Source organism: Poecilia reticulata, linkage group LG14 (assembly GCF_000633615.1).
Source record: "Poecilia reticulata strain Guanapo linkage group LG14, Guppy_female_1.0+MT, whole genome shotgun sequence".
NCBI classification, from domain to species: Eukaryota; Metazoa; Chordata; class Actinopteri; order Cyprinodontiformes; family Poeciliidae; genus Poecilia; species Poecilia reticulata.
The window spans coordinates 22,240,353-22,250,925 of record NC_024344.1 but is presented as its reverse complement, the minus strand read 5'-3'; the positions used below and the strand labels follow the sequence as shown (position 1 = coordinate 22,250,925).

The window sequence follows — 10,573 nt, the reverse complement described above, 5'->3', positions numbered from 1 at the left end:
CCATATAAGGTGACAAAGCTACCAAAAACAGAATTATACATTTATACGTCCATTTCTGTAATCATGATATTAAACACCAAATAGATAAACGCTGCTACCGTAAAGATGCTGTTGTGACGTCGTGACAACATCATTCAATATGGCGGTGGCAATGTCAGGTCGTGGTAGGTAAACCTTATTTATTTGTAAAAACAGCAAATTGTTGCTTAATGTGTTTGTTTTTTTTCCAAATCTTGATGTTTTTTTCAGGCGTCGTCTTCGTTAGGGACATAGTTGGGTCGCTACACTTGAGGTAAGGGCATTGTATATCTATTAGCCATGAAGCTGCTGTCTGAGAGGACGAACTGAACAGCTTTAGTACTAAATCATGTCTGTCATTTTGTGGTAATCCTTTATAGCATGTAACATTTGTATTTTGATCACTTCTTTAAATCGTATTTAAAAACCAAGCACAAGCTATAGTACATGGCTATTTCACACATGATGTACTATGGCTATGTAATTAGCACACAGCCATAGTACATAGGCTGTGTACTATGGCAGCCTGTGTACTGTGGGTACCAGAGCTATTGATTGTAGAGCTGTAACAATCAATAGCTCTACTATTGATTGTAACAGCAATCTTTGATCACCTTTGGTTTAAAATGCAAAATATTTAAGCTGGCCAAAACCAGAACCATACAATATGCTGTTTACAGAATCTTTATTGCATAAATTGTAACTTGTGAAACCTTTACTCCATTTGTAAAAACACACTAAACTGCAATTTAAGACATAAGTACCACTTTAGATGATTATTAAAACTGCTGTTCTAATTGGTTTTATTTGTATTATTCATATTATTCACATGTCAGGATTGGTGAAACTATTTAAAGTATTTAGGATTTGTGGATTATTCTACTCCAAATAAATGTTGAGATCTGAAATTTTCTGGGTTAAATGTTCTCATTTGTATATATCTTTTAAGACTATTCTGATTGCATGGATTAAAATAGTTCTGACTACTGTAAGAAGTTTGGTTTTTAAGTAGTGCCTCATTTAGGGTTTCTTAAATGCAGCTGAGTAAAGATTCTGTGACTTTTTCTTTGGGAATGTTCACAAATTGTTGGAAAGCTATTAACACAACTATTAATTACCATTTGAACTGACAACTTGTCAATTAAACTAATAGTTTGTCAGCTATTGCTCAAAGTGTAGAATAATTGCAAATGTTAAAAGTTTTAACATTTTGTTCTGTCATAACTTAAAATAAAATGCCAGGACATGATTTGTTCTGTTTATATTTTCAAAGCTTCCCACTGTATGAACAATTTCCAAAAGTTGTAGCATATCATGCTACAACTTTTTGTAATTTACCAAGTAAATTCTGCCTCCACTAAATTTTTCTGTTCCCTCTTTCATCGCCATGGTTACAGGTTGCAGGTTCTTGGTGGCGCATCGCAGCAGCTCTCATGTCTCCACACGAGCATTTCATTAGATGCCAAACACTGGGAGAGGTACAACCGGAAAGTATATCCTCCTCAGCTGCCGGAGGAGCCTCGCAGACCTGCAGTGAGTCTCTCGACTGAAACCTTGAATGAGCAGAACACCTGGTGTTACTGTAACATTTTTCTAACATGATGTTTGTCTGCAGGAAGTTTATCACAGCAGGAGGCAAATAAAGTACAGCAAAGACAAGATGTGGTATTTGGCCAAGATGGTGAGACTCACAGCAAAAATCTGGGATAAAACCTCAGAAAAAGTTGGAACATTATTTTTTTTAATGCATCAAAATGTAATTTGTTAATAAGAAAATAAACTGTAATCAATTTCACCTAATGTTGTAAACATAAACAAATTAAGAGTTTGATGTCAGCAGCACAGAAAACTTAGGAGATTTCTGTCTATTTTGTCAAATTGTTTATTGTCTGAGGTTTTCCAGACTACTCTGCCCACATTTTAGCCATATTCATTTTATCTTTGAATAGTAGCCTTAATTTGTAGCCTTAATGCTGAGATACTGCAACCTCAAACTAAATAGAAAGATTCATTTCAATCTGAGTTATGTACCTTACAGATCAGGGGGATGAACATCGACGAGGCTATCGCTCAGCTGGAATTCAACGACAAGAAGGGAGCAAAGATCATGAGAGAGGTTTGTGGCTGCATCTCATTGAGTTTTGGCAAAAAAAATGTCTGCATGAGTTTAAGACTTCCTCTTTGCTTGATTCAGGTTCTTCTTGAAGCTCAAGAGATGGCAGTCAAGAATCACAACGTGGAGTATAAATCCAATCTCTACGTAGGTGAGTATCTGCAACCCTCTGTTAGGGTTCTGCCTTTAGGACTCAGTACTGCCCCCTCTCAGTGCCGCAGGGTACTTTGAGCCTCGTCCTGTGCATTCTCAGTGCACATTTATGGCCAATCAAAAAGGTTACGGCATATGCAACCCATATCCCACTTTTTCACGCAGTCTGAACGGCCCAATTGAGATTTTGGGGAGAAATCTAATTTCTCCCACTTCCTTATGTTGAACCAGGTTGTATATGCATCTGATTGTTTTCAAATTGTCTGCAGTCTAAACCATCATGTTGCATTTTATTTGACTTTTATGACAATAACGTGAGATATGCATCATCCTTCTGCACCAGAAGAAGTCGGATTCAGTAAATCTGGATGTAAACAATGGCTGAAAATTACAATTGTGAGCTTATGAAAGAAGTCTGTGTAACAGAAGCGCATCATAACAGAGTCCCACAACTCCTGGCTCTGACTGCACATCCAAACAAACTTCTCGTTCTTCTGTACATGCTGGTCACTTTAAGGTCATAAATCTTTTACACAGAAGGCTGATTGCAGTTACATATAATAAACAATATGAACAACTGCACAAAAAAAGCAGATTTTATAATAAAAAAAAAACCTATCTCAATATTTTGCCACACATTCATTAAAAATGTTGATATTATTTTGGAAAGTAAATTTAGAGAATAGTCAAGTGGATTGATTTTTCTCTTATTAGTATTATACTTGTCATGATGACAGATGAGGAACTGCCTAAGTCATTTCTATCAGTTATGAAGCTGCAAAATTCACACATATGACATTTCTAAACACTGGCAGCCTCTTCTAGAGATTAAGATGCAGGTCCTTCTCAAAAAATTAGCATATTGTGATAAAGTTCTTTATTTTCCATAATGGTATGATAAAAATCTTGGCATTTCCTTCTCCCCAGTCTTCCTCCAGACTCTGGCACCTTGATTTCCGAATGACATGCAAAATTTGCTTTCATCTGAAAAAAGTACTTTGGACCACTGAGCAACAGTCCAGTGCTGCTTCTCTGTAGCTGCCGCTGTTTCTGGTTCAACAGTGGCTTGACCTTTGACCTGGGGAATGTAGCACCTGTAGCCCATTTCCTGCACACGCCTGTGCACGGTGGCTCTGGATGTTTCTACTCCAGACTCAGTCCACTGGTTCCACAGGTCCCCCAAGGTCTGGAATCGGCCCTTCTCCACAATCTTCCTCAGGGTCCGGTCACCTCTTCTCATTGTGCAGCGTTTTCTGCCACACTTTTTCCTTCCCACTGAGGTGCCTTGATACAGAACTCTGGGAACAGCCTATTCGTTCAGAAATTTCTTTCTGTGTCTGACCCTCTTGCTTGAGGGCGTCAATGATGGCCGTCTGGACAGCAGTCAGGTCAGCAGTCTGACCCATGGTTGCGGTTTTGAGTAATGAACCAGGCTGTGAGTTTTTAAAAGCCTCAGGAATCTTTTGCCGGTGTTTAGAGTTACTTCGTTGATTCAGATGATGAGGTTAACGGCTCGTTCAGAGAACTTTTTCATGATATGCTAATTTTTTGAGACAGGGATTTTGGGTTTTCATGAGCTGTTTGCCAAAATCATCAGTATTAAAACAATAAAAGACCTGAAATATTTCAGTTGGTGAGCAATGAATCTAAAATATATGACAGTTTAATTTTTATCATATCATTATGGAAAATAATGAACTTTATCACAATATGCTAATTTTTGGAGAAGGACCTGTCTCTGCCCCCCTCTCACTTTTTGTAAGCCAATGCTGTTTGAGTTTGTACATTTCTTCTCAGCAATATTTTTAGACTGTTTTTAATTGAGAGCTATTTTGGAAAATGGAAAATCATTCCATGTCTTTTCTCCGGTCGTTTCTTCTTCTTCCCTTCAGCCGAGTCATTCTCCGGCAAAGGGCAGTACCTGAAGAGGATCCGTTACCATGGCAGAGGCATGTTCGGCATCATGGACAAGGTTTACTGTCACTACTTCGTCAAGCTGGTGGAGGGTGTGCCACCCAAACCGGAGGAGAGGACGGGCTTTGATCAAGCCAAAGAGTACGTCCAAGGCCTCAAGAACCGGACCATCATCCACAGCCTGTAGATCACCCAGCCTTCAACTGTTTGTGTGTCATTTTATATTTGTAAATAAATACAAATTAATTAAAATACAATAAAATGTGCTTTGTGCTTTTTATTTGATGTCATTTTTTTTTATCTTTGAGGTTTTCATGAAGCACTGCAGTTTCTCTTCTAAAAATGAGACTAGAAAAAATCGGAGGAATTCTTTCCTCACTGATCGTTCCAGCTGTACTGGAAGCAACTTTAATGTGTAGCCATTAGACATAATGAAGCAATAATGGTTCTTGTATCCCGTTCTGAAATGCTCATTAGCGATGCCTTCAGTTAACAGTACAGGGTTTTTACGCAGCCTGGGAAAGTAAGGGATTTAATTTAGGTTGTGTCCAGGTCTGAATAAGTCCTAAAAAAGTTAAAAAGAAAAAAAAAAACATGGCGTATAAAAGGGCACCTGTACAATGTTAGAGGAACGTGTGACCAGAACATCTCATACTTCACAAGAACGAGTGGAGAACATCTGAGAAGTTCAAACAAGCAGAAAAGGAATACTGCACAGAATTTGTCAAGAACAAGCTACTGCTTGTATCTGATGTAACTTTGAAAAAAAAAAAAACTCAGACAACACAGATTCAAGATAACATTTCAGCCTTCCAGGATTGAAACAAGATATATCATCCATGATTTCAGATGCATATTTCCCCTTTACAGATGACTACATGTCTGCATGAACAGAAGGAAACCCTTTTGTCCTTTCACCTCTGGGAGAGAGAAATTTCTGTTTTCTGGTGGAGTGTAAATAGATCCTAAAAATAATATTCAGACTTTATTCCCTAACCTAATGTCTAAAATATGCGTTCATCTATCCAACTCTTTGCTTAGATCCATTCCTATTATTTATCATAGATGCATCTACCCATCATGATTTTACAGGTGTGATAATTGCAGAAATGTCTCGCATAAATTTGAGCAAATTTCTACACTTTATACTTTAAAAATGACTGAAAACTCTGGAGATGTAAGCCAGGAATACAATTTTTTTAATGGTAATAGTAGTTACATGTTGTCCAAGGAAGCCACCTGACTGAATCCTCCCCTCATTGCTCTCCATCATCCTGAACAAGCACAAGGTGACAGTTGAGAGGAACAGCTCCTTTCAACAAAAATAAACTTCAGCAGAACAGAAAACCTGGACCAGGTACACTTTCCATGGAAGGAAATGAGGAAAATGCAGTTTGCTACAGCAATAGTTATGTAATTTTGCAGTTTAATATTTAAAAAAGTATTATTGTGTACAGCTCTGTCTTTATGATGCCCCTCCCCCAACAGCAGCACATTTACAGCCATCAGAGAAAGCAGACGGCGCACAAACATCCCACTGCAGCTCCGTTTGGGAGCCTGTTTTGATCCGACAGGCGTAAATAGAGCCGTAAGTGTGTGCCAGTTGCTCTGTCATTGCTTCACCCTGATGGGTTTGGTGGTTGTGTCAGTGTGACAGCAGTCAGCACTCCTCCTCCTCCGAGTCCAAAACCTGTCAGCATCACTGATCGTCAGCTCGTCACTTCGACCAAAGCTCTGCAAGAAGAAAGCTCCAGGACTTTTTCATGAAACACAGAAAATTACTTTTTTTTTTTTTAATTCTCTGTCTTAGGTTGACGGACACTTTTCGATTTTACTGTAATGTCTAAAACGAATAGAAAATGTACCTTTTTATAGATGGGACTTGAACTGATTTTCAGTTTTGTCTCATATTTCCTACAGTACTGATACATCAGATTTTAAGGGTATCATAATTGTAGCAAATATCAAGTACATGCAGTTGAGAATGTCTGCTTCATCCTCAACTTCACTAGATATTATGCTGATAACAAATTGTTCAGAACGGAGTATCTGGTGAGAACCAACACAGGAATGGGGAGAACATGCAAACTGCGTGCAGAAAGAGGCTGAGGCCAAACCGAGGACCCTTTTGTTGCATAGCAACAATGCTACTAATCGCTCCACCGTGCAATTTAAACGGGTCATTAAAAATGCATCTTAAACAAGGCATGAATTTCATCTTTCCAGGAGGTTAAAAATATTTCAAATATTCAATTAGAATTTACATTTATCAAGGAAAAATTATATCTAATACAAATCCTTTATTGTCTGATCGCTATTGTATGAATAAAACAAAAAGAACAAACATCAAGAGAAAAGTTTCATTAATCATCTTCATTTTCTGTTTATTTTTTTCAAAATATTTTTATTAAACCCAATCAATCAGATTACAATATGTCTTACTGAATATATATTAACACATTTGATGATGTAATACTGACAAAATGGTGCAGCAAATAATACAATACAGTGCCCTAGTTTTCAGGTTTGTTTTTAACAAAAGAAAAACATAGAAAAAAAATAAGAAAATCAATTCAATTAAAAATAAAACTAGTAGAAAGGAAACTAATCTACTTCCCTTCACATCTCAACTCACAAAAGTCAAGTTTTCTAATAATTTAGTCCAAGAGAGAAACTTAAAAGAAGTAGATAAAACAAGGACAAGCTTATCTTGATTATTTTGTGATTTCTGTTTCTTTTAATCTTATTTTATTTTTTGTAATTATTATCAGTTCACTATTTCTTTATGCATCTTATATTTTTCTAGTTTACTTTCTGGGTTTTCGGTTTTAAAGTATACTAATATTCATGTCAGTTCTCAGATTAAATAAATGCTTTTGACATTTGTTTATTTCTTCACGTTTTCTGATTTCACTGCCCTTGCATCTAAAGTTATCTGTAAAATGTGGAGCCTTTTGGGATCTTATCTGTTTATTAAAAGGCTTTCCCTTGAATTTGTCTGCTTCATTCTCAACTTCACTAGATGTTATGCTGCTAACAAATTGAATTGAAAGGAAAAGGAAACAGCTCTCAGAGAACAAACTCCAGACCTGAAAGCATGCCTTCTTTGGAAATGTGTGTTTTCTAAAAGGTCACAGTGTCTCATTGTTTTCCAGGCCTAGAGCTTCACTCTCTGCTGATCCTAATTGGCCTTTAGTTTCCTGCTCCTGATGTGACCGGTCCGGTTTGTGTGTCCGCCTTTCACCGCGTCCATCCAAAGCTCTTGTCAGCTCTGAGCAGCTTTGAGTGCATTTTCAAATGAAATGCCATCTGCTGGCCCCAATTTCAGCAGACAAGTGCCCCCAATCTCAGGTTGGAGGCCGCCTTGGTCCCTCCGCACAAAACACCGCAGAGTTCTGAAAAGAGCAGGCGGCTTCATCTTCTTCCACTCATCCTCTTCCTCATCCTCTTTTTATCAGCACAACTTTTCTACCTGGCCGCTTCATTTCTCTGAGATTATCCACAAATAGGGGCATCAACATACTCTAATGCACATATTTAGCATCCATTTATTCTCATGCAAAAATTACAGAACACAGAAATGTTATTTCAACTAGAAAAACTATTAAATTAATAACTTATTATCATTTATCATTATTAATTAATGTACTAGAATGGAAATGCAAAGATATAACAGTAAAATATAGAATAGAATAATTTATTTTTAGAACAGCAACAGTGATAGCAACACACATTATACAGTAGTAATGATAAGATTAAAGATATCTGTATCATAAGCATAAAATCTTTAAAAACGTAAACTCTATAATAGCTAACCTAAAATCAAAGTTGTTCATTTGTTGTTCTACAAAATGCTGACTTTGCACATTTAATCTGTTGGGGATGTTTTTGCTGAGCCCACTTTCAATACCAGACAGAAACATTTATTTTTGTATTGGCCTAATCCAATAGGTCTGAAGTATGAGAGAAGTTGTTGTTATTGTTAGTATAAGGTGCAGGTTAATACTCCACCTTATACTAACTGTACTGAACCGGTTTTTACCCCTCAGGTGTTACGAAAAACATTCATTGGTTCAATTTCTACCTGCTAAGTTTTCTTTTCAAATTTTCCGTTAGTTGATTTTTTTTACTTTGACATTCAAGTCTTTTTTTTTTTTTAAATAGTTTTATGTTCTCACCAGACTTTATGTCAAGATATCAACAAGTGCCACAACCAACACTTATGTAGTTTTTCCTAAGAAGAAAAACTAGTTAGCTAGTTAGTTAACTAACCCTGACCCATAATAAATAATAAGATTCCTCATTTTGGAGGAATCTCATTTTCATTATGCACTAAAGATTGCCTGATTTTCTTCAACCTGTAAAACAAGTAGATAGTAGCAGACAAAGTTGAACATTGGAGGTGGGAATTTTCTATAATGAAGCTTCATTTTGAAATCCATGTTGTAATCACTATCCTGAGGATTGCTTAATAAAACACTGGACAAGAAAGAAAATTTAAAAAGTCCAAACAGCTTCTACAATACAAAATAAAACAAGAAACAAAATTAGAAGAAACCATGTTGTGTGACCTGGCTCTCAAAATGAATCTTTGAATGTGATGTGTTTTCATCAAGTTTCCTTAACTGAGCTGCACAATAGAGAATATACTCATAGTTTCCAGAATGAGAAGTCTTAAGCCAAATTGTTGGTTTCTTGACAAATGTAACGCTTCAGAATTTACATAAATAAATGATTAAAAAGAATTAAGAAATTGTTCTCCCAACCATCTCTGTGGCCCCAACATACCTCCACAGGGAGGCCATGGTGGAGTTCAGTGGTTATATGAAGTAAATTATGTATCGTCTCTTTCCAAGCATGAGCTCATCCAGCAATAAGACAAGAAAATGTGCTGTCGGCGTTGGGAATTAACTGGAAGAACAAGTCAAATAGTCTTTAGGATTATATTATTCATGACAAGTGAAATTGTGCATTGAAAATACACTATATGCAACCCCCCCCACACACACACACACACACCTTGATGAAAAACCCGGATGCCACGATGCTTCCATTCATTTGTCTTTAATGTCGGTTGTTGGTCAACGCACGGCTCGGCCCGATGGAGGCTCAGACTGAGAAACTAATAGAAATCAGAAGCCAGTTGTGCCAGCAGCGCCTCGGGGTATTATTCATTTCCTTTTAACTTTTCCATTTTATGTGTTCCCCCCCCACCCAACCTTCTCTTTCTCTCTCCATCTCTGTGGTGGTGATGGTGTGCAAAGAACGACAGTAGCAGAATAAGAGTTTTAACTCCCAAATGAAATCTTTTGGCAGAAACAGCACAGAGCTGACTGTCTGTTGGCCGACGGTGGGAGCTTTGCCCTTGAGAAACAAATCCAGACATGCTACACTTTGTTTGTTCTTTGGACTGCCTCCACAGAGAATACACTCCCCAGATTTTCTGCTAAAGAAAACCTCAATGTTTTATCTTTTTGAGATTTGCTTTAAAATAATATCCAAGCAATATAAATCTGAAATATTTCATAAAAATTATTTGATAGCTGAAGCCAGGGACAGAAAATGTTTATATTTTAGCAGTTTTGTGATCCTGAATGCTTTCTCTTTACTGATTTTTAAATATGGTTCATTTATGTCACATTTTATTCTTTCCCTTCATTTTTTCAATTAATTTATGTGTATGAAATCACTTTTTATAGATTGAAGAGAACTATTTCCCCCTTTCAAAGTAGATAATTTGCGGTGCTGTGGGAATTCAGTTCAATTCAAAAATGTTTTTAATCCCAAAGAGAAATTAAATATTGTTGTGGCTGATATATAATCAAGGGTTCTTCAAACCATTGTTGTTGATGCTGATGGCAGTGGGCAGGAAGCATCTCTGACTCTGACTGAATACATTATGTTGTATAACAGTGTCATGAAAAAGATACTCAATTCAATTCAATATTTTTTAATGAAAGTATTTTTGAACTGAATTAGATAATCCTCTTGATTTGATGAAGAATCCCTCCAGTGGTTCTACAGTCTTCTTTAGAAACGCATCTACTGGTTGAACTTCCATTGCAACTTTTCTTATTTTAAAGTTTACAGTCCTAATCATGTTTCTATGGTGAATGTTTTTTCCCCATTGAATAATACTCAGAATGAAATTTCTAAATGAGAATAAGCTACTCTAATAAAACGATATTATTAGCACCCTGTTTTGTCCAAGTCAGTGTCCAAGTGTCTAAGTGTTTTTTTTTCTTTTCTTTATTTCCTCTGTGTTCAGCATGTTGCTGCATAAAAGTGATTTGTATGTAAGATTAGGTGTAAAAACAACATTTGAGAGCAGAACAGTGAAGCATCATTGATCGACTTTGGGGAAATGTAGTTGTT

At 36.7% G+C, this 10,573-nt stretch overlaps 1 protein-coding gene across 1 annotated transcript; it reads left to right on the top strand.

Annotated features, from left to right (window-relative positions):
- The first annotated feature begins 34 nt into the window (after positions 1-34).
- Positions 35-4,478, top strand: mrpl22 (mitochondrial ribosomal protein L22). The gene is made up of 7 exons (XM_008428450.2): positions 35-164; positions 250-292; positions 1,416-1,551; positions 1,634-1,699; positions 2,057-2,134; positions 2,213-2,282; positions 4,177-4,478. Exons 1-7 carry the CDS (start codon positions 140-142, stop codon positions 4,383-4,385), a joined length of 627 nt encoding a protein of 208 aa, XP_008426672.1. The 5' UTR covers positions 35-139; the 3' UTR covers positions 4,386-4,478.
- Positions 4,479-10,573: the final 6,095 nt, after the last annotated feature.